General features: G+C 51.3%; 2 protein-coding genes across 6 annotated transcripts in view; one reads left to right on the forward strand and one right to left on the reverse strand.

Annotated features, from left to right (window-relative positions):
- Positions 1–12,336, forward strand: part of NCOA5 (nuclear receptor coactivator 5) — a 29,163-nt gene extending 16,827 nt beyond the window's left edge. For 2 of the 4 annotated variants that reach the window (XM_059132969.1, XM_059132970.1), the window contains 6 exons: positions 4,187–4,513; positions 5,851–5,987; positions 7,179–7,305; positions 9,137–9,336; positions 10,703–11,023; positions 11,481–12,336. In XM_059132969.1, coding sequence (XP_058988952.1) covers positions 4,187–4,513; positions 5,851–5,987; positions 7,179–7,305; positions 9,137–9,336; positions 10,703–11,023; positions 11,481–12,070 — 1,702 coding nt within the window. In that variant the 3' untranslated portion in view covers positions 12,071–12,336. Of the gene's footprint in view, positions 1–4,186; positions 4,514–5,850; positions 5,988–7,178; positions 7,306–9,136; positions 9,337–10,702; positions 11,047–11,480 lie in introns of those variants that run through there. The other 2 variants (XM_059132972.1, XM_059132971.1) reach the window with 2 other exon arrangements.
- Positions 12,337–15,735: 3,399 nt separating this feature from the next.
- SLC12A5 (solute carrier family 12 member 5) overlaps positions 15,736–23,302 on the reverse strand; it is a 36,069-nt gene continuing 28,502 nt past the window's right edge. For both annotated transcript variants that reach the window (XM_059133391.1, XM_059133392.1), the window contains exons 18-26: positions 21,717–21,912; positions 20,640–20,809; positions 20,148–20,279; positions 19,187–19,294; positions 18,014–18,136; positions 17,726–17,925; positions 17,343–17,357; positions 16,960–17,093; positions 15,736–16,724 (exon numbers count right to left, since the gene is read on the reverse strand). In XM_059133391.1, coding sequence (XP_058989374.1) covers positions 16,633–16,724; positions 16,960–17,093; positions 17,343–17,357; positions 17,726–17,925; positions 18,014–18,136; positions 19,187–19,294; positions 20,148–20,279; positions 20,640–20,809; positions 21,717–21,912 — 1,170 coding nt within the window. In that variant the 3' untranslated portion in view covers positions 15,736–16,632. The remainder of the gene's footprint in view (positions 16,725–16,959; positions 17,094–17,342; positions 17,358–17,725; positions 17,926–18,013; positions 18,137–19,186; positions 19,295–20,147; positions 20,280–20,639; positions 20,810–21,716; positions 21,913–23,302) is intronic.

The raw sequence follows: 23,302 nt of genomic DNA on the forward strand, positions 1-23,302 counted from the left end.
GGCCAAAGAACACCACCCTGGGCTTGAGGTTTCGGTCTGTGGAGGAAGAAAAGCTTAAAGTCCATCACAGACTTCCAAGATGATCATCTGTCCATTCATACTCTGTAGGCTCTCAAATGCCTAGCACTCTGCACGCTTCTTAGTAGTCCCCGGAAGAGAAGCTGTTCTACCAGAAGCACATCACTTTACCATCTGAGCCATGGCTTTTCCCGTCACCCACCCTTCTCTTCCCTCTCAGATGTTTCCAAATGATACGACTATATTTCTCTCAAGGCAAAGAGCATTTGGCTTTTTCCCCAGCTGAATAGATGAGAAATGTATAGCAATTTTAGTCCTGTTTGTCATCTGCCTTCAGTTTGTGGACTCCAGTGCTGAAATTTGTTTAACTGGTTCTGTTTTAAAGGTTCAGTTCTTTTTAGCTTCTAGTGACCTGGTACCTGAGGGTACACTGTGGTTGTTCTCCAGTAAAATACCTCTGGGATGAGAATGTGAACCCTATTGTGCTCCAGAAACTTGGTTTTAACCCACTTGTTATCTAAGGTCAAGCATCTCATTCAGAGGCTTCCTCCTTGTGCACTTTGAATCCTGCACCCTGTACCTCCATTTTGTTAGCTGGTTCTTGTTTTGAGAAAGTTGTTGGGGCCAGCAGCAGGAGCCCTTTTGTTCTGGGGAGATCTTTGTTTGGGTCCTAAAGTGACCCTAAAGATTTTTTGTTTTTGTCTCTAGAAGAACTGCTTCCGCCACACTGCTCGTCTTTTGGAGAAAGGAGAAAAGCTTTGCCTTTTCATATTATTATCTTCTCTGTTCCTATTTCCACTGTTCTCTGGTTCTTTCCCCCTTGTGAATATCATCTTTTCTCCATTTTACCCAGAAAAGCAATGCAATGAGGGAGTTAGTAGTTTTGTTGCATATGGACTTTAGATTCATTGAGGGAAGGGGAGTGCTTGCCTTCTCACACTGGAAGCATGAACTGAGACTTTGGGAATCTAGGGTTATGGTCAGCCTCCAGGGATGGAGGTAAGTAAGGTAAGTTTAAGATATTTCAGTGGGTTCAAAACCATGAGGACAATATGGCATTTTTAATTATCCTTAGGCTATGAATAATGTGCTGTGACTCGGTATTCTTAGCCATATCTCCACCCCTCGTTGCCACCACCTGAAGGCTTTGTGTGTGGTCTGTGGTCTGTCTGGTTCATGGTATCTCTCATCCCTGATGGCCAAGAACACTTGAAATCTGATTCTATCTCTAATGACTGCTTCTGACTGCTCCCCAAGGCAAGTTTATCTGTTGATCATTAATCCAAAAATACTTACTTGTCTCTTTCCATAGGATCCTGAGTTTTTGCCCACATTATATACTCTTATCAGATGTTATACACGTGAGGAAGATTCTAGGACATGATAGAAAAAAACAAAGAATCTTGGTTAGTCTGCACTTTAATCGGAAAAATGTTTAGCGCCTCCTCATTTAAACTCCCTGGTCTCCCATGTTTACGCCCATAAATCAAGAGTGCATGTGAGCCTTAACATCTATGACAAGGACTTTTCATAGATCCAGAATTGGCATTTAAATTCTTTTTACTGTGCCCACAGGAAGTAAAATTGAGGCTTTCTACCAGACTTGATGGCATTGTGATGGCTGCCTAGTGTGTGTAATCATGGTAGATGACAAAAGTTCAGACAAAATATGACACCTGCTCGTAAGAAGCTTACAGTTGAGTTGAATAATTCAATTTATTAAACATTACTGAACTCCATGCTGATGTCCTAGGGATCCAAAGACTTCAGGAGAACTTACTCTTCAGTAGAGAAGCAGGGTAAACAGGTAAAAAGTAGAGAACCATGTGATAAGTGCCGTGATAGAAATACATACAATATAAGTTATGGAGCATCTGCTGCATGTCAGACATAAACTGACCTAGTGGGTTAACAGTGGAGAGTCAGATGGACAGCTCTTGTCCTCATGGACTCATGTTCTAGTAGAGCAGACAGATGTTACACAAGTAAATAGATATGTCAAATTGTGGTAAATGACAAGTAAAAACAGTGCTATGAGAAAATGTGGCCAGGATTTAAGGGCAGAAAATAAACTTTTAGACTATTAGAATCGAAGGTAAGAGACACATATTACGCTGAGACCTAGAGAATGAGTATGTTCTGGTCTTGCTGCTCAAGCAGAGGCATCAGGAAAAGCCTTGCTAGTTACAGCTGAAAGGCCAGTGTGGCAAGATAGTGTCGAACTTTGGAGGGGAGGGAGTGAAGTTGGAGAAGACAGCCAAGACTGTGCAGCACCTGACTTAACCTTACTGGAGATTTTGGATTGAATTCTGAATACTGTGGGAAACCAGTGAGAGGTTTTTACATATTTGAAAAAATCACTCTAGGATAATACAGAGAAAGATTAGAAAAGAGGCAAGAGCAGAAATGAGGAAGTCTTATCCCACGGTAGAAGTCTCTTGCTGTGGTTTTAGGGAAAGTTCATTATGGGGCCTTCAGCAGTACTAACTGACATAAACATGAACAGAACTGATACAGATTTTACAGAATGAACAGAATTTGCAAATGGAATTGGAAGAGTGGATGGGGCTTTGGAAAAGATGACATTCAGCTTCCTGGCTTAATGAACTGAGTAGGTAGGTGTGCCGTTTAGTGAGATGGAAAGGACTGAAGGAGGAGCATTTTTGTTGGGGAAGTTCGAGAGTTCGGGGCAGATTTTATGGAGGTGGTAATCCTTAAAGTAGGTCAAACAAGGAGACGCCGTTATGAAAAGGTAACTATCAGATAGAGATGAGTAATAGAAATAGTAAGTGTTCTAAGAGTTGAGCCGCAGGAGAGATCAACAGTTCTTACGGAGATTAGAGAAGATCTCTTGGAAGATTTGGGACATGAACTTTCCTGTGAGGGTTGGGTGATACTGGCATTAGTGCAGGAAAAATATTCCAAGTTGAAAAACCATGTGAACAGAAATCCTGAAGCAGATAGGATCATTCTAGTTTAGTCCTAAGAACAGAACAGATGAGATTGAATCAGGAAATGGGGGGAGCAGTAATAGTTGGGAAGGGTCCGGATTTGTTAGGGAGGGGTACCTAAAAGTGTGATTGTCAAGCTGTGATTAGTAGTAACAGGTAGAAATCTGATAGTTAATCCGATGTTTATGTGTTGAATGAATTGAAATCTGGAAGATTAGTTTTTGGTTTGGGTTGGATTTTTTGTTTTGTTTTGTAAACTTGTGAATCCAGTAGGAATGAAAAAGAAAAGTGAACAGGATTCAAGTGACTTACTGGAGAAAGGAAAGGAAGAACCAACGTTAACTTTTAAGAACTTAAACCTTGGTAACCAGGGAGATAATTTCCAGCAAAAGTGAAAAAGTCGGGAATGGGACTAAGAAGTGGGTTGAATAAGAAGTTCAATTTTAGATATGTTGAGGTTTAGTTTCCAGTGGGGTAGAATGTCTCATGAAGCACAAACATATCTGTGACCTCAGACACTGTTCAAAGACAAAAAAAAAAAAAGGAACCAGGTTCTGCATTAAACTCAGATTGAGAGAGACCACTACTCAGTAACTGTTGAGAAGATAGAGAAGCTGAGTGTTCTTATACTTTACTGTGTGTCACATTGTACTTTTTCTTTTTTCCCTTAATTTGACTACCCTACTAGATATTCTAAGTGAGATTTTCTGTACTTGAGGAACAACTACTTTGATCACTGTTACTATATATGAAATTGTGCATTTGCTCTTTTTTTTCTTCATGAGTCTTGCTCCTTACTATGTCCCTCCCCAACTTTTCCCCCTTAAATCTTTCAAACATGTCTAGTGGGAGAAAACAGGTTCTGGGGGAAAGATGCTTGAACTCTGAAAACCTGTGGAGATTTAGATGATAGCGTGGCATGCATAAGGAATACCGAACTACTCTGGGACAACTATGTGACCCCAGTCGAAACCTTTGGCTTTGGGTCTACATTCTTCTTTTGATGTCCTAATCTTTTGGGATCCTGGAACCTACTAGTCTTTATTTGCTAACCAGATGGGTGGCTGTCTTTAAAATTTTAGTCATGTTCTCACTGTTTGGCTGCTGTGTTTTAGAGAAAAATGCTTGGAGAGGGTGGGGACTTCCTCCAATAAAGAGCTGAAGGGTTGGCTACCTTCAATTTCTTTGTCTTAGCTCCTCCTTGCTACCTCCCACAGAGATCCATATGGCTTTGGAGATGGTCGAGATACAAGACGTGATAGATCCCCAATCCGAGGAAGTCCAAGGAGAGAGTCCAGGGATGGCAGAAATGGCCGGGATGCCCGTGATAGCAGAGCCATGCGAGACCCCCGAGACTTGCGGGACCACAGAGATACCAGAGACATTCGGGATCACAGAGACAGCCGAAGTATGCGTGATGCTCGGGACATGAGAGACCTTAGAGACTTTCGTGATCTAAGAGACTCTAGGGATTTTCGAGATCACCGGGACCCCATGTACGACAGATACAGAGATATGAGAGACTCCCGAGAGCCCATGTACAGGTACATATGCAGCCATCTGCTTGGATTTTTGTTGGGTTTTTTGGTAACAGTCTTTTCTGTGGGTGTTCTGTTGAACAAATTGAAAGCTTTTTAAGGGCAGTGACTTTATCAGCCTTGTATTTCCAGTGTCTAGCAAGTGGCAGATGTGCTACTCAATAAATATTTGCTGAATATGTGAATGTTTGATGAATTATGCTTAGTGAATGAATCTGAATCTCTCCATGTGACCTGTGAAAGGCAGCATTGTGCAAATGGGGAAAAAAAAATGGATCGCAAATTATTTTGGCAGTGCAGAAACACAGGGAAAATGTACGCGTGGCCAGTAGGTCCAGGAAAAAACACTCAGCATCATTCGTCAGAAGGGAAATGGAGATCAAAGCCACAATGGGCCACCCCTTCATACCTACTAGGCTGGCTGTAATCACTGAATCATTTATCGAGGCAAACAACAAAAGAAAGTAGCAAGTATTGGCAAGGTGGGGAGAGAGAGAACCCTTGTGCATTGTTGGTGGGCATGTAAAATAGGGTGGCTGCTGCAGAGAACAGTTGGCAGGAGGTTCCTCAGAACATTAAATACAGCAGAATTACTCGGACCCATCAGTTCCACTCCTGGAACTGAAAAGAGGGACTCAAAACAGATCCTTGTATGTAAGTATACATAACAACACTCTCCATGGTAGCTGAAAGGCGGGTCTAGCAAAAGATGAATGAATAAAAAAAGTAATCTATCCATACAGTGGACTTGTATTCCAGCCATAAAATGGAAGGTGATTCTGACATCTGCTACAACAAGGATGGACTTTGAAAACATAATGCTAAAGGATGTAATCCAGACGACACAAAAGAACAAATACTGTATGATCCCACCGACATGAAATACCCAGAGAGAGCAAATTCATGGAGACAGAAAATAGATTAGTGGTTACAGGGATGGGAAGTGAAGAGTTTCTGCTTAGTGCGTACAGAGTTTCTGTTCTGAGTGTTCTGCTCAAGGTGATGAGAAATTTATCTGTGTATTTACATGAAATACATGTCTGTATGTATTATAAAATTAATATCAGTAGTTATTACCAATTATTTTGCATTTACTTTAAGCCAGGGACTATTCTGAGAGTTTCTGTACATCCTCCCAGGCATTTGCAAAGCAGGTTAACACAGTCACAGCCACAGAGCTCATGAGCAGTGAGTCTCAGACACAGACCTCATTTGTCTAATCCCAGAGTGCTACCTTACTATGCCTCTTCCTCACAGAGGAGTGGGTGTTGAAGAATTCTCTCTATCTGAGTTTTGCAGCATAGGTGAGTTTTAACTTTGTGCAAATTTGTTCCGCTTTTCAGGAGAGAGAGCTCTTATGACCGATACCTGCGAATGGACGACTATTGCAGGAGGAAGGACGACGCTTACTTTGACCGCTACAGAGATAGCTTTGATGGACGTGGCCCTCCAGGCCCAGAAAGTCAGTCTCGTGCAAAAGGTAAAGCAGCAGTTTATTTCTGTTACTGGTGAGACACTGAACAAATGGAAAAGGAAACGAATAACTGACTGGAAAGGGACTGATGTCTTGGCGAAGCAGTCCACAGAAAGGAGAAATGCAAATATCCTGCTAATATGTAGGGAACGTACAGCTGAAAATAATTTATAAAATGCAGATCAGTGCCGCCATCCGGTTTAGTCATGTAACAAGAAGAAATGAATATGGGATTCCAGCAGGAAGAAATGAACAAAAGATTAGAGCTAAAGAGGGTTAAGAGTTTGCTTTTTGCCAGTTAGCAAAATAACTACAACTGTTGCACTGCCTGTGCATCATGTGGGGTTTTTTATTTATGATTTTTATCTAACAGCATCTCTTTTTTAGGTAAGGACAAACATGGTTTTTCTTTTTCTTTTTTTAAAGATTTATTTATTTATTTATTTATTTGACAGAGGGAGATCACAAGTAAGCAGAATAGCAGGCAGAGAGAGGGGGAAGCAGGCTCCCCGCTGAGCAGAGAGCCCGATGTGGGGCTCCATCCCAGGACCCTGAGATCATGACCTGAGCTGAAGGCAGAGGCTTAACCCACTGAGCCACCCAGGTGCCCCCAAACATGTTTTTTCAAAGCCTCCTGTTTCATAATACATCTTTAAAGATTTTTTAATTATTTCATAGTTGAATTAAAAAGCTCTTTTAATTTGTAATAAAACTTTACTGCATGATTTTTTTTTTACAGAAAAAATTACAAATACCTGTCAATAAGGGTCTTAAATAATTGTCCCCAAAATGCAAATCAAAATAATAACAGAATACCATCTTTTACCTGTTAAGTTGGCAGGAATTTTCAGAAGTGGCAATTCCCAGTGTTGACTAAGATGTGAAGAAATAGCACTTGGGTGATCTACCCCTCTGAGGGGATAAGTTAGTAACAGCCTCTCTAGAGTAACAGCCTTGGTGTAGTGTGTATCAGATGGCACATTAAAAATGACCATGCCCTCTAATCGAGCAATTCCATTTCAGTGAATTTATAATAGTAAGGAACAATTACACTGGCTATTTTTAGGAGGTAGACCAGAGTGTGTTTATGTTACGACCTTGTCCTACAAGTAGTTTGGGATTCACAGTAAGCCTTGTGACTTATTTTTATAGAAAGTCACAGTTCATATTTCAGTTTGCCTTGTTGGTGTCTTACAGAGCGTTTGAAACGTGAGGAAAGGCGTAGAGAAGAACTTTATCGTCAATATTTTGAGGAAATCCAGAGACGTTTCGATGCCGAGAGGCCTGTTGATTGTTCTGTGATTGTGGTCAACAAGCAGACTAAGTAAGAATCCTTTGGTTCTTTCTCCTGAGTAAGGAGAAACGTCAGAAGAGAAATTAAGACTTCCTTTGACAGCTGTAACCACTGGATTTGGGCTGTATATTCCAGCATTGCTCTCCTCTGTTTAGCCAGAGTTTGGTCTGTCAGTTGTAGCTTGACAAAAAAGCCATTGCAAACGGTCTTGGGCCCCAAAGGGAAATTTTTAGTTCGCTTGACGGGGACTTTTGGGTATGGCCGCATCCAGGGTCAAACCATGTCATCAGAACTTAGTCTCTGTGTTGCCTTCATTCTCAGACATGCTTTCTACTTGAAAACGCAGAAGGGTGCTGACCCTAGACATTTATCTTTGTAGCAGAAGCCTCTTTCCCAGTGCTTCCACCTAAAAGCCTGGAACTATTTCTCACTGGACTGACCTAGCTTACTCTCCCATCCGTGAGCTAGCAGCGCTGGGATACTTTGATTGACCAGGGCTAGATTATGTGCCCATTCCTAGAGCTGAAGGTAGAATTAGGTCTGTGGAATCATGTGGACTCAGTAGAAGGGTGCATTCCCAAAAGGAAATTGGAGAGGGAGGGAATATATGTTGGTCATGCAAAGCAGCAGATGCCCCCTTCATGGAAAAACCCTGAATCCCAAGTGCTTTGAGAGGTGCATGTCTCTGCATTTGTTAGCCAAACCTTTGTGAAGGTCCGTGATCTTGCAGAACTCTTAAGAGACCATTCTGGCCAATCCAGAGTTCATGGTACCTTTTCACGCGCCTCTTTTTCACATTCTTTCCTGAAGAGACTGAGCAGAGAGGCAGAAGGGAGCATAGCAGCTTGCAGGCTTTGGCACTAGCTATGTTCCCTTTCCCCAGGTGGTTAGTAAATAACTTCATGTGTTTTCTAGCAGTTTGGGGTTAAAGAGCTAATTTCAAGGCAGAGACTAGGGAAATAGGTGTTGAGACACCAAGCAGCAGGCAGAGTTCCCAGGCTCTGGGCTGCCTTTGTTTAGAGGTAGATGCTGCTTTGACTGTAGATAGCTTTTTTTTCTTCTCCTCGACACATGGTAATAGCTGTCATTTTCCGAGTACCTACGCTACCACCCCTTGCTAGGCGCTTTACTTAAATTATTTTTAATCTTCACACTCGTCGTATTACATGTATATTCATTCAGCTCCTCTCTTAAATACATGGTGAGGCTCGCTACTGGGTCTGTATACACACAGGGCCCCTTCCTGTTGTCGAGCTTTACGACCTAGTCAGGCAGATGACAAAAAATGGATGTATTGGGCGATGAGCCCTAGGAGAAGAAATACATCAAGGATCTAATTTAGATTGGAAGGAAAGTCAGGGGAGTGACATGAACCCAGCCATATTGTTCCTGTTTAATTGGTAAAGAAACAAGTTTGTGAGAGGTTAAGGGATTTGCTTAAATCTTAACAACTCTATAAGTCAGTTAAGGCTGGGATTCAGATTTATCTTTGTAACATTAAAGCCCATTTTTTCCCCATTATATTATGTAGCCGCCCCAAAGACAGACACCTGCCTCAAGTCTTGGGCAGCAGGATGGTGTTTAAGGAAGGACCACTGGACTACAGGGACCCAGAGAAGCACCTGCGTACTAAGTACTGCACTAATGGCAACTTGTGTGTGACCATTCTGAGCTAGTTCACAACTGTTCTGAACTAGTGTAAGGGAAGGAATTGGTCTAGATTCTTGAAGAGGGTTCTGGGGAGGCACTGGATACACTAAGATTTGAACTCCCCTTCGGAGCACACACTGCTGACAGGTGCAGCAGCTACACACCGGGGGTGCTCAGGCAGGCCTCACCTGGATCCTGTTTGTTTCTGCAGAGATTATGCTGAATCTGTGGGCCGGAAGGTACGAGACCTGGGCATGGTAGTGGACTTGATCTTCCTCAACACAGAGGTGTCACTGTCCCAAGCCTTGGAGGATGTTAGCAGGGGTGGGTCTCCTTTTGCGATCGTCATCACCCAGCAACACCAGATTCACCGCTCCTGCACAGTCAACATCATGTTTGGAACCCCTCAAGGTACGGAAGCCACAGTGGGTTGGATTTCCAGAGGTAGTCACTAGTCATTGATTCTTTCATGTCTCACGCACAAGAAGCGGGTTTTGGCCACGTGACTGGTAGGTCAGCTCAAATATGGAAGGGCCCTTTTATAAGTCCACTCGAGGAGACCTGCACGGCCACATTCTCGTCTGATACTCTCTCAGTGGATACAGTTTTCCGTGGATACAGTTCTGGGCCTGCTATAGAGAAGACATATTTAGACCATAGGTAGAGACAGTGGGATCCCAGCAAATGTTTAACAGCTAGTTCTGGGGAGCGGGCAGGAGGCAGTGTGATGTACAGTATTTGCTGATCTCCATGATGTAAATGCTCCCACTGTGTCCTGTTTCAAGCCACCAACATGAAGTCACTTCAGAAGAGCGGCGCGCCGTCAGCTCTCGTCCGTGAGAGCAGGCACCGCTGCGTCTCTGGTGCGGGCTGCTCTGAGTGCAGCAGAACCCTTCCTTGCTTTCACCAGGCCTCGCAGTAAGGGGCAGAGGACGGAACAGGTGATGAGGATGCTACCTGCGAGTGTGCTGGAGAAGTAGAAGGGGCAGGAGAGCAGGGAGGAGGCCGCAGAAGTCCTCGAAGCCCTTCCCTGAAGTCGCTTTTATTTAGTACTTCGCACTGAGAATGTTGGGACTCAGCCAACTGATGTCCTTGTCATTGCTCCTCCAGTGGGGACTTTTCCCTTTTCCCACCACACACAGAATCTCTTTGCCTGACAGGTTATACGCGTAACCGTGAAGTACGTAAGGCTCTCCGCCAGGTCACTCTGTCGTTTGTCTCTCTGAGGACTAGTTCTCAAGATGCGGGAGGACATTTATGTAAAGTTCTGAGGCTTCTCACCACCCTGTAATTCACATTGCCTGCGGGTGAGGAGAGGAGGTTGTTCAGGGTTACATTTGATCTTAATCCATGACCTTTGAACTGATGAATTCAAAAACCGTAGGCCGGCTCCATCCGGAGCATCACAGGGGAGAGCCAGGCTTTACAGAAGCCCTTTTTTGGGCCCCCCACAGCCGGTCTCCCGTGCTTATTCCCTATGTGGTCTTTTTGAATCTGTAGGAGACTGTCGTGTTTCTTTGATTTTTGCTACCAGTCTGTGTGATCTAGGAATTCCCCCGAAGAACCAGCTCTGCGGAAGGTGTGTGTTCCCCACCAAAGAAATCTATTCACTTTTCTTCCCAGCCTTCATTTCCTTTCCCCTGCTCCCCATCCCAAGACTTTGTCACCAAAGTGGTTTTCTTGCTGGTTTGAGGTTAGGAAAGGCCTGGTAGACTCCAGCAGGTAGACACTCAGGTGTATTAGGGGAGAAAATAACTCCTGCCGTTGTCTCCTACAGAGCATCGCAACATGCCCCAGGCAGACGCCATGGTGCTGGTGGCCAGAAATTATGAGCGCTACAAGAACGAGTGTCGGGAGAAGGAACGTGAGGAGATTGCCAGACAGGCAGCCAAGATGGCCGATGAGGCCATTCTGCAAGAAAGGGAGCGCGGGGGTCCCGAGGAAGGAATGCGCGGGGGGCACCCTCCGGCCATCCAAAGCCTCCTCAACCTGCTGGCAGATAATCGGTACCTCACTGCGGAGGAGACCGACAAGATCATCAACTACCTGCGAGAGCGGAAGGAGCGCCTTATGAGGAGCAGCACCGACTCTCTGCCTGGTGAGCTACGTGGCAGGGCCGAGGTGAAGTTCTGACTCTGCATTTCTCTAACCCCCAGGCTCTGTTGGGAGGGTGGCAGGCCCCACTCTTTGGGGAGGGTAAGGGGAGTGAGCCCATGCCCTGGGTTCTCCTATGGGCTGTCCTTACTGATGTAATGATAACTTAAGGTTTGGGTACTGAATTTCAGTCCCTGTAGTGAATGTGGTAACCGGTGGGCTAGGATTGCTGGCCACCTGGTAACTGAGTGGGATGCCCTTTTGTCCTTAAGTCCTCTGGGGCACCTGAGCTGTTTCCTGGAGACAGCACATACCATGAAGTAGCCCCTTGGGGAAAGTGATGTTATAGTCTGTGTGTTACGTGATTGATGTGATCAGTGATTATTGTTCTTCCCTGGCTGCTAAGCCGCCTGCCCAGGGAGGGTACTTTCAACTGGATACCTCCTCCTTCTGTCTTTTAGGCCCGATTTCCCGCCAACCACTCGGGGCGACCTCGGGTCCCTCGCTGAAGACACAGCCAAGCTCCCAACCGCTCCAGAGCGGCCAAGTGCTCCCCTCTGCTACACCCAGTCCAGCTGTACCCCCCACCTCCCAGCAGGAGCTTCAGGCCAAAATCCTCAGCCTCTTCAATAGTGGCACGGTTGTGGCCAATAGCGGCTCTGCATCCCCCTCAGTCGTTGCCGGAAACACCCAGAACCAGAATTTTTCCACAGGAGTGAACAGCCAGCCTCAGCAAAGATCACAGGCCTCTGGCAATCAGCCTCCAAACATTTTGGGACAGGCAGGATCTGCTCGGAACATGGGCCCCAGGCCTGGGGCTCCTTCCCAAGGGCTCTTTGGCCAACCTTCCAGTCGCCTGGCACCTGCCAGCAACATGGCTAGCCAGAGGCCCGTGTCTTCCACAGGTATCAACTTTGACAATCCAAGTGTACAGAAGGCTCTGGACACCCTGATCCAGAGTGGCCCTGCTCTCTCCCACCTGGTTAGCCAAACCACAGCACAGGTGGGGCGACCCCCGGCCCCGATGGGATCTTACCAGAGGCATTACTGAGGCTCAGTCTCTCCACTACCCCCAGACCCTTCATCCCCTGGCCTCCCACCTACTGCGTTCAAATAGAGTTATTCGGAGGATGTTTCCTGCGCCTCTCCAGGTCTACATCGAATGTTTCTACCACCTGCTCTCACTTCTGCCCGAGGCTGTGTTGCTTATTCCTTCCAGAGTCAGAGTTGATACTGCATTTGGGGGTGTATCTTTTTTTGTTGTTTTTGTTTTTTGTTTTGTAGAAAATAAATATCTCTGGGGTTACTTGGGCAGTATAGGTGTCTGGGCTCAGTTTATATGTCATGGGTTTCTCTGGTCTCTCTGTCCACTGATTCGAAGGTTGCAGCGGGGGGGAGGTGGCAGGAGGAAGCCGAGCCCGATTGGCTGAGATCGGAATGGCGCTTTCATGTCATTCGCCACCGCCTTTGTTTATTTTGAATCTGCCAGGGTTTAACAGCTTTGCGCAGGCCGACCAGATCTCAAGCTCCTGTCTGCAGCTCCTGCCTAAGGTTGCAGAGGACCAGCCTGGGCTGGGCCAGCACAGCACTGTCCTTGTGTCCCCATCCCATGTGTGTGGGGTCTGCTTGAGGACTCACTGACCAGCTGCCCTGGAGTTGCTGAGAAGTGTCCGTGGCAGCCACAGAAGCAGGCGCTTTTCTACATCATCCAGGGTTGTGGGTTTAGAGTTTTCTTTTTTTTTTTTTTTTCCTTCACTTCATTGGAGGCTCTCCAGTGAGCTGAACAACTCCCATCACCAGCAGTTCAACAAGAACTGTGAATCTGGACCCTGACCACTCTCACCCCCCTTAACATTTCTGTCAGCCTCTCCCTCTCCAGTGCTAGTTTCATGGAGGTTCTGAGAAGGCAGCTCTAGACTCTGGCAGGGAACACCCTTTTTTTCTCCCCCCAGTGATTGTTTTGAGCTTTTGGCTCAGAAATCAGGTTCTTATTTTCATCTGGATTCTTGTTCTGTTTTCTGAGCAGCAGGAAGTAGGGACCATTTTGATGTCAGACTTTTGGTAGCTGGACATGTCCTTAATACAGGTGGCTGTTCCTAACTTTTGAGCCAGAGTGAAACTATTAGGAGGGAGGACTTCTGGCTGCTGCTCTAACTGGAGCCCAAGCAAGCTGCCCTCTCCCTAGGGATGGTGCTCATTAGAGCCCTGTGGATCACAGCTTCAAGGGGCCCCTGGCAGGATGAGGGAGAGCAGTGACTTCAGCTGAGTCCCTGCCAGTGGCTGAGTAAACAAATGATTTCAAAAATTCAAGGTCCCCAGGTGGCAACGTTTTATGTTCTGACATGTTTGTGTTATAGAGTGTTTTTTTTCCTCTTTGGAATTCTGTGTTGTTAATAAGATGAGATGATTACTTTTTAATTAAAATGAAAAAGTAAAACCTGTGTCGTCTTTTTGGGGTGTTCTGTCTGCAGGGGCATTCCCTCCCAAGGTCAGAAGGTGAAGGTCCCCGATAGAGCCCTGGCTGCTTTGGGTCTGGCGTGAGGTCTGCCCCTCTCGTCGTCCTCCTGTGATCAGGCCTGAAAACCTCCTAAGCCTGGGCTGTCCTCGTGCATCCCACCTACTTAGAAACTTTAATAACATTCCAGAGCTACAGCCTATTGGCTAATGATGATGTGTTAAGCATCCGTGTTGGTGTGGCAGCAGGCTTGTCCTCAACTCTAGGAAAGGAAAACAGGCCCCTGAGGAGGCCCTTGCTGGCCAGTGGAGCAGGGCACCCTCCTGTTTTGATTCCGTTCAGTGGCCACCCTCTGTTCTGTCCATTATATGTGAGGAGTTGGCGGAACCATAGAGTCCTAGAGGCTGTGAGAGCCCAGAAGGGCATTCAGTAGCCCCACCAAGAGACCCTGGGGCAGGTGTGGTGAAGTGACTGGCACTAGGCCTCCATAGCCTGAGGATAGCACTGAGCCTGACCTGCCTCGTGCTTGCCTTCAAGGGATGTTGACAGTGCTCTCCAGGACAGGGCCCCACAGCCATCAGAACACAGACCAGGCCCCTTCTGCCAGTGACAGGGTTTGATGATGCTGGGCTCCCAAAGAGCCACCTTGAGTGCCCCCCTTCCCACCTACTCACTCTTCCCCCTTGGGTGTCCAAACAGCACGCCTCAGGCTGTGAAGGGTATAATAAAATTATTTTTATTGCATTTTGTGCAGACGGGAGTCTAAAAAATACAGTAAAAGCTGTAAAGCATTAAATGGGAGCATTCAACAATAAAGGAAAGAACCAACGCGCTCCTTTCCGTATTGGCACAAAGAACACAAGATCAATACTGAGGCAGAATGCGGAATACTGAAACACACTGAAAATTAAAGGCAGGCCTAATAATAGTAATAAATAATCTTGATTTGGTTTGCAACCTCTCCTATTTACAAGGGTTTTCAACTTCATTGCATTGCCCTGCACATAGATCGTCTAAAACAAAAGCAACACTAGTTATCACTACAAGGCTATTGAAATATTGCACTCAGAATAAAAGTCACTTGAATGGACATGAAACATCTAGCTACAATGATTATAAAGATAATTTGATGAATGACTTGTGATAACATTCATAACAAATATTGCACATGTAGCACAGAAAAGTTGGGTTTTGTTGTGGGATGTTTGTCTTCCTCAACGGAAACTTTGCTCTTGCCAACCAGACATTCTGGGCCCAGATAGTGCAACTTTGGTTCCCTAATTGGTGTTGATACAGACCCCTTCCTCTTCTGCCCAGTCCACCACTTAGCCTAGGATGTTCAGAACACCCAGAAGCCTAGGCCCAGCTGTGGTTCTCAGAGGGTGGTGTTTAGGAAGATGCAGGGGGTCAGGTGGGGGCTGGGGCTGGTGTCTTAATACTTCCAACTTTCTGAAGAGTCTATCTGGCCCCCTCACCAAATCTCAGAGGGCTTGGCCTAACAGGCAGACGTCCAGACCTACCTCCAGCCACACCTGACCCAGTCTATAGATGGCAACAGCTCCAGCTCTCTGCCTTGGGCTCAAAGGGAAGGAGGTGGTGAGGTCAGGAGTACCCAGTAGCCCCAGCTCTGTCTGGGAGGTGGGCAGGGTGTCTAACTAGGTGCAAATGTCAGGGCCCTGGGGCTGGAGGTACTGAACCCAGAGGGCGCTGGAACGAGCATGCAGTGCCTATCCCCCTTAGTAACGTGCCCTGGGGGAAGGGAACCCGCCCAATGCGCCTTCTCTAGGGATAGAGGGCGCCTCTGACCGGGCTGCTTGGAGCAAAAGCGCCAAAGATTGGAGTTGGAGAAGCCAAAGGCTTTGGGTCCTAATTGGAGGAGGGCAGAGAGGCGCTAAGAACAAAGCACATGGCAACCCCAGCCCTCCCCCAGGCCCAGGTGTCTGGGAGACGCAACTAGAGGCCGCTGCTGGGCAGCGAGGCCGGGCCCCGGGACGCGGAGAGGGCGACTGGGTCCTCGAGGCCGGAGCTGCCGGATGGGGACAGGAGAGGGTACATCAGGGGCAGCGCTGGAGCCTCCCCGGTGGGTCTGGCCCCTAAACCCAAATCGCCCCCCTTCCTCCCTCGCCTGTCCCAGGGACGCAACTCCGGGGAGGGGACGCCGTCCAGCTCCCCAGCTTCAGTCTTTGGCGAGGAGCCATGGAAAAGGGGGAGCAGGCGACAAGCCGACGAGGAGAGACGCCTGCTGCCCCAGCGAAGGCACGGGGGCGGGGCTTCCTCGGTCTCTCCCCATCCCCGAGGAGCCCCTCCCCTGCCCTGGAGCCTGGAGCCTAGAGGAGGCCACGCGCTTCCCCGCAGCCGCTGGGAGGTGGATCCAGGAAAAGCCGGACACTGGTCTCACCCCATCTCCGAAAAGAGCTCGTGGAAAGGGTCGGAAGCCAGGGGCGCGCGGGAAGGGCGAGGAGGCGAGAGCGGGGCGAGGGTGCCGAGGGGCCAGGGCCGCGACCCTCGCCTAAGCCGAAAGCACTTCTGCTCCCAAACTCTCGGACGTCCGGGAAAACCCAGCCTCCCCGAGGCCGCCGCCTCCCCCGGGCGCCCCAGCGGGAGAGCTCGACAGTGGCGAGCAGAGAAGTCCGTTGCGCTTCTAGTCACAGAAATATGGGGACGTTAAAAATACACGCGATGTCTCCTGTACACTATGTATAGGCGCGGCCCCGCGCGGGGGGGCGGCGGATCCGGCCGAGCGCGGCCTCCCCACCGCGCGCCCTCGGGACGCCGGGAGCCGGGCCCGCGCCGCGGCGCCGAGGACCGGGCAGGGCCGGGGAGAGGACCGGGCCGCGAGGCCCGCCGGGACTCCTCACGGCCCCGCGCCCCCCGCTCACCGCGCCTCCCCGGCCTTATTGCAGCGTCTCCTCCCGCGGGGCTAGGTCGGGCCCGCGGAGCAACGCGCCGACGGGGCGCCCGGGCTCCGGCCTCCGCTTGGGGCGGTCCTCTCCGAGTCAGCCCCGAGCGGCGTGGCCTCCGGGCTTCAGGCAGCGGGGAAAGGGGCCAGGGCGCGGGCACAGGGTCTGTATGTAAACGGTGACAGCGGCGGGGGGCGCGGCGAGAGCTCCGGGGCCGCCGGCCGGGCGCGCTCGGGCCCGGGTGGCAGGTCCTGGCTCTCAGGAGTAGATGGTGATGACCTCGCGGCCACCGCCGCGGACCAGCATCACCCGGTCCAGGTGCTCGGTGAGGACCTCGAGGAACTCCATGTCTGAGCGCGCGTCAAGGAGAAAGACCGTCTCTTGCCCATCCACACCCCGCTCCCGGGTGGAATGGGGGTTGCGATCGGCGCCAGGGACCCCTGGGCCCTGGAACCGTCCGGGTCCCAGGTAATGAAGCAGGACCGGGCTCAGCTCTTCCATCCCAGGGCTAGGACCCCGGCTCCCTGACGTCCGCCTCGAGCCCCCGCCCCGCACCCCCCACCCCCCACGTTAGGTCCAGGATACAATTTTCGTCACCGTTGCGGTTGCGTGGAGGTCCCGGCATGTTGAGCAAAACCAGCTTGGCCTCCCGGGATTTCTTCACGATGACCTCGTTCAGCCGCACGGCGGTGTGCATGCGCCGCACGTTGGACTGGTTCCTGGGGTGGGGGGTGGGGGACAGAGGCGAGGAGAGCCCGTGAGCTGGAACTGGGAAAGCTGGACCCACGGCCCTCCCAGCCTCGGGGGCACTGGGCCGCTGGCACCAGGTCAACCCCAGGCCTCTCCAGACGGGGCTATTCAGAGACCCCAAAGGCCAGGACCACGAACTGAGGGTTCATGATAAGAGTCAGGAGAGCAGGGACCCTGGCAACCCAGAAGAGAGAATAAAAAAGTCTTGAAGCACTTACAAATTCTCCCACTCCCTTCAGGAAACACAGGAGAAGCAAAGAGAAGAACAAGAGAAAGGTCAGAAGAAGGAGAGACTGAGGACTTGGGCCATCATCACCCCTTCCCCTTCCCCAGGGACGCCCACCCCCACCCACCCCGCAGTAGGTACTGCCCCCACCCCCCAACACACACCCCCTTCACTTTTTCACTGGCTCCGCCTGGGAGTACTGATCCTCACTAAGCAGCACAACCCCCCAGTTCTCAGATGGGGAAACCCAGACAAGGTTTGGGTTGGGTCTTCCGACCAGGACCTCCTCTGCTCCTTTGCTCTGCCATGGGGAGTAAAGACCCTGTAGGTTCCCCCAGCCCCCAGCCCCCAGCCCCCAAGGCCCCAGGCCCCTACGGCTTCATGCTGAAGAAGTCCTTGATGCCTTCAGAGGAGACGGGACTGGGGCCCTTATTCTTCTCTGCTGCCGACTTGTCCTTGGTCCAGGTGAGATGCACCTTCTCTGGGTCTGCCTCGCCCTCCCCTTCGGGTTCCTCCCCTGGGGATGGAGAACTGCTGGGGCAGCTGGGAGCGCTCTGGTCATGGATCAGCTGCACCTGGGAGATGAATGAGGGGGCAGCATGTGACTCCTGTAGAGGCCAAAGCTTCTGCCCCGGATGGGGCCAGACCACCCCTGCCGCGCACCTCCTCCTCTGGCTTCTCCTCGCTGTCACCGGCTGTCTCTTCTGGGACGTTGAGGCGGAGCCGAGTGTTGGCTGGATTCTTTCTCCGGATGGAGCCCCGAGACTCATCTGTGATACTCTGGATCTAGAGAGTGACACGGGTTAGGACCAGCTCTGCTCTCACTCAGCACCCGAGCCCTGCAAAGAGCTACGGCCAGAGCTGCTGCCCAGCCACAGACGCGCATGTTGGAAGCGGTACCAGTTGTTGGAATACTGCGGTGTGTCCTTGTCAAACAGCTACAGCCCTGCTCACCGGGCTGCTCCAACGCATTGGCAGAACACCCTCCAGCAACCAAAGGGTTAACACTTGCCCCCGCCCCCACAGGGCTCTATCTTAGCTTAGAGCCCACGGCCAGTTCTGAGTGGTCAGTGCCCTGGAGTGTTCATCCTTCCCAGCTCCCAGCGGCACCCACCACCCATTCCCCTGAGGGAATTAACCCATTAACCCCAATCTGAGAAATACATTACTCACACCTGGGAGACCACCTCAACCGTGGTCTGTCACCCTCACCTACAGGATCTGCCCCCCCACTCCCCAGGCACCCTGTCACCTGCCCCCGAGAGCTCTTCTGTCCCTGGTTCCAGAGTACCATCGCTCATTTCCCCCGAGGCCTCCACCCCCTGAGGTGCGGCTGCCCTCCCAGCTGCCCGGGAGGAGTGGTCCCACAGGGCCTACACCTGGGCAGGCTGACACCCACACCCCACGGGAGACTCATTGTCATCGCCCCTGAGAACTCTGCAACCACACCCTCGGAGGTGAGCCCCAACTCCCACCGTTAGCTGCATCCCCTATGGCCCATCTGGTGCCCGCTCTGGCAGGGTTTATCACGTGATCCCTCGTCCCCCACACTCGCAGCCCGTGCCCCTGAGGAATCATTATCCATATATATTTAGCTTCCGCTGTTCTCCGTTGGGCCCCAGAAGTCACATACAGGGGGCGGGGGGGCGTCTGTCACCCAGGCCAAAGCCCTTGGCATCCTGGCTGGCAGGCTTGGTAGGTGCAGCGAGGCGGGCTCACTCCAGGGGGAAGGCGGTGCCAGCGGCCCGGGAGTGGGAGCCCTGGGCCCTCCCTGCCGTGCTGACCCAGACTGGGCAGCAGCTTGAGGCGCTCAGAGCCCTCTCAGGGCGAGCTCACCTCCCGCTCTCGCTCGTTCTTGGTTAAATGCATCTGTTTGAGGATCTGGGAACGCTGCTCCATCACCAGTGTCTTCTCGTAGGTGTAAGCTGAGATGTCGCTCTCGTGCTGTGGGCGGGCAGTGACGGGGGCAAGGGAGGAAAGCTTGAGTTCAGGGGCGAGGCCAAGGGAAGGGAGGCAGCCTCCTCTCCTTCCGCCAGCCTAGGGCTTCTCCATCTAATGACCTAGTTTAACCAATAGCTGTGGGAGACAAGGACGAAGCCTCGGGCAATGCTCCTTGAAGGCAATGCAGCTCGCTCCCTGCTCAGCCTGACGCAGGGCCAGGCGTATGAATGGGTGAATTAATGAATGAGTCGATTAATTAATTACCTGGGTGAATGGAGAAGGGGAAGACATTGTTTCATAAAGGAACAGTGATGAATGAATACATACGTGGATGAATGGGTGGTTGAGTGAATGAACACATTAATGAACACAGAGGGACGGGCGGAGGGATAAATAAACGGGAGAAAGGACAGAGGAGAGGCTCTGGCCCGCAATCGCGAGGGGCATGGACTCTGAAGCCCGCTTGCCGGGACGTGAATCCTGGCTCTGCCGCTTAGCTGTACTGTTGGGCAAATTACTTAACCTTCCTGTGCCTCGACTTCCTAATCTGTGAAATGAAAATGCCGATAGTTCTGTTTCACTGGTTGCCGTGAGAATATACGTAAAGTGTACGAGACAGCGCCTCGCATCTAATGGCACGGCTGTTCCTACAAAGGGAGGGAGGGACAGACGGAGGGATGGAGGGACAGACTGGCTCTTGGGGGACTATGTGAGAGGCTAAGAGGTGGATAGGGTGGGGAGGAGATCCATCGTCGTAAGCTGAAGGATTTGGGGCTTGCCCTATTCGGTGCTGGGGCCAAGGGCAAAGAGAGCCAGGAAGGACTCCAAAACCTCCGGGCAGTTCCTGGGCACTCACCATCTCCACCACCTCGACTTCCGCGGTGATTCGTAAGTGGTACAGAAAGGTGGTCAGGTCCTTCTTCATCTGGATGCTGTTGTCGTCCATCTGGGCCACCGTGAAGATACGCATCTTGCACTTCCGCCAGACCTGCAGGGGTGAGAGGGACCCAGAAAGGTCCAGCCCAGACGCAGTGAGGAGAGATCCAGAGCCCAACCCTAGAGAGGACCCTGTCCCTCGCCCTTCCCGCCCACCTTCCCACGCCTATCCGCAGACCCGAAATCCTCTATCTCAGGGGTCCCTGCCTACAAGAACTCCCTTAAGTAAGGGTCCCCCATTAAAGCATCCCTTGCGTGGGCCAAGCACTGCTCTCCTTTACAGGCAAGGACACCGCAGGAGGAGACACAATCAGTTCCCAGACAAAGGGGGGTGGTCAGCCCCCCTTTCCCAGGAGCTCTCAGGGAGGAGCTCACCTGGAGGCTTGAGCCCCGGAGCCATGCCCGCCCTCACCTTGTGGTGCCGCAGCAGGAAAGGCAAGAGCATGAGCATGCCGCCGTCGTGGACGATCCACCAGACGTCGATGCTGCCCTCCGAGAAGCGCTCAGGGTTCCCGGGGAACATGGACACGTTCTTGGTGACCAGCAGGGCCAGGTGACCAGCTGTGGTTTCCCGGACCAGCTCTGGGGAGGGCCAAGGAGAGGGCCAGATGGGAACACAGTGACCCCGGTCCCTTTCCCGCACCCACTGGCAGCCGCAGAGGCTCCTGGCACCCAACGCCCCACCTCGCCCCCACCCCAGCCTTGGACGGAGTCGTCAGAAAACCAGCATCCACGTAGGTCTCATCACTTCATTGTTGTTTGGATTTGGAAAGGCCTCTCAGCCTCGCTGGGCCTCAGTTTCCCCACCTGTCAATGGCAATAACACCACGTGCCCTTTCTATTAGGAACTCTCCCGCACGTGGCCTCATTTATGCTCTCAACTGCTTTCTAACTATGACCCACCCCCCCATTAAGGGCCCAGAATAGCCTGGAGTAGTCGCCAGGGCAGCCTCTAGATTTACCAGCTGTGTGACCTGGAGCAAATTCCTCAGTCTCTATGTGCCTTGGTTTCACACCAATAAAGTGGCGATAACAGGGAATAACCCTCCCGGGACTGCTGAGAGAACGAGAGGCTGAGTCTGGCCCACGGAGAGAGCGTGGTCTGTAATCGTTCGTTATTGCATTACTACCGAGAGATCCAGTGCTCAGAGAGGGTGAGTCACTTGTGAACCATCACACAGCTAGGAAGGGCCAGAGGCGAGCGAGATTCAGACCCCGGCTTCTCTGACTTCACAGCTGCAGCTCTTTCCATGGGTCTCCACGGATGCCCTCCCCAGGCCGAGCCAGCTCTCCAGGGCCCAGGACTACCTCCTTCACACCTGAGTCCCGGCACCCAGTGCAGCGTCTGGCACACAGCCAGCTCTGAACACCCACACTTGCAGATGCAGAGTCCACACCTGTCACATCTGGGAAATAGCACCCGGGCCCAGGAAGAAGAACCCACAGCACACACACCCCACCCCACGGCCCCACACCCTCCCCGTGTTACCAATGAAGTTCCTCCATGTCTGATGGTCTTCCTTCTGCCGCCAGTTTCGGGGCCAGCCGACGAGGACCGTGTTATGCTGCAGCCCCCCGAGGCCCCCAGACTGAATCAGATGCGACACGCCGTCACGCAGGTTGGAGGAAATCACTACCTGGCAGAACCCCTTCACTTTCTCTGCCTCCATCAGGCGCCGGATGGACTGGGAAAGGTGGCGGTGAGGGGGGCGTGTCAGGTAAGGATGAGCCTCAGGCCTCCCTGGCCCTGCTCAGCCCTTCGTGGCCTCCCTTCCTCCTGTCTGTCCCCTGCGTCATCCCGATCTTCCTGACACTCCGCCCGGGGCGCACGAACTGTGCATGGGTCCCCATGTCCTGTGGCTCCCATTCCCTTGTTGATGCGTCAAAGCTCTTCATGACATGACCCCGCGCTTGCCCCTGCCCCGCCATCCTTCGCAGTCCCCCTGCAAGCCCTCCAGCTCCGCTGAGACCCCTCCCCCCACCGTCCATTCCACCCTGCCTGAGACCACCCCCCCACCAAGACCAGCATGGAACGGAGCTCCCCTGCATGCCCAGACGATTTGCTTCAAATGACTTTTAAAAAGTTAGCGTGGATGATAAGCAGTTTAAATGCACATTCTGCCTGCACTATGAGGGTAAGGCTCTTCTTACTCTCACTTTACAGAGGAGGAAATTCAGGCTCAGAGGAATTAAGACTTGCTTTTAAGGCCACCCAGCTAATGGCTGTCACTGTAGGGGTGAAACTCCAGGGCTCTGACTCCATCCCCCACACTCTGGACCCCTACCCTGATGTCAGAGAGGGCCTCAACTCCTACCTCTGCCACCTCCTGCCTGTGGGACCTCGGGCAAATCACCTAACCTCTACGGGCCTCAGTTTTCCCATCTGTCAAATGGGAATCGTGACAGCTACCTCACTGAGGAACCGGGAGAATTACTAGACATGATGTGGGTAAGGTAGAATGTCGCCTGACAGATTGTAAACACACAACACATTCTATTACTCGGATATGAACTCAAGTGGGCTTGAGAGCCCTCTGGGTATGCTCCATCTTCCGACTAGCATGGGAGCGCCTTGAGGGCTGGGATTTGGTCTCACACCCCGCCCCCAATCTCCCCACGCCTGGTTCACAGCACATTCTCAGCCTCTGCATGTTGAAGGAAGCTGACCAGCGGAGGCCTCCAGCTCTGGGCCTTGACAGATTGGTGTGAACGGCCCAGTGAGGCAGAAACACCAACTGTCACAAGCCATTAGGGGTGCCCCTCCCTATCTCGCCTTACCTCCCTCTGGCCTTCTTGCTTTCCTTTCTCCACAACTAGTCACAGCCCGAGGGGAGAGAGGGGCCTGGGTCGAAGACAGAGCCCACTTCCTCTGCTGCCCACCAGGTCTCAAACTCCTGTCAGTGCCCCATCCTGCACAAGCCGCCCGCCCCTGCCGGCCCTGGCTCTGGACTCTGCTCTGAGAGCATGGACCGTGGATGTGGACAGGAGCAGATGACCCAGAGCCAGGGCCCCAGGTTCAAATCCTGACTGTGCTTCCAGCCAGCTCTGTGGCTGTCAGCAAGCTGCCTTCCCTCT

The sequence above is a fragment of the Mustela lutreola genome, chromosome 9 (assembly GCF_030435805.1).
Source record: "Mustela lutreola isolate mMusLut2 chromosome 9, mMusLut2.pri, whole genome shotgun sequence".
NCBI lineage: Eukaryota > Metazoa > Chordata > Mammalia > Carnivora > Mustelidae > Mustela > Mustela lutreola.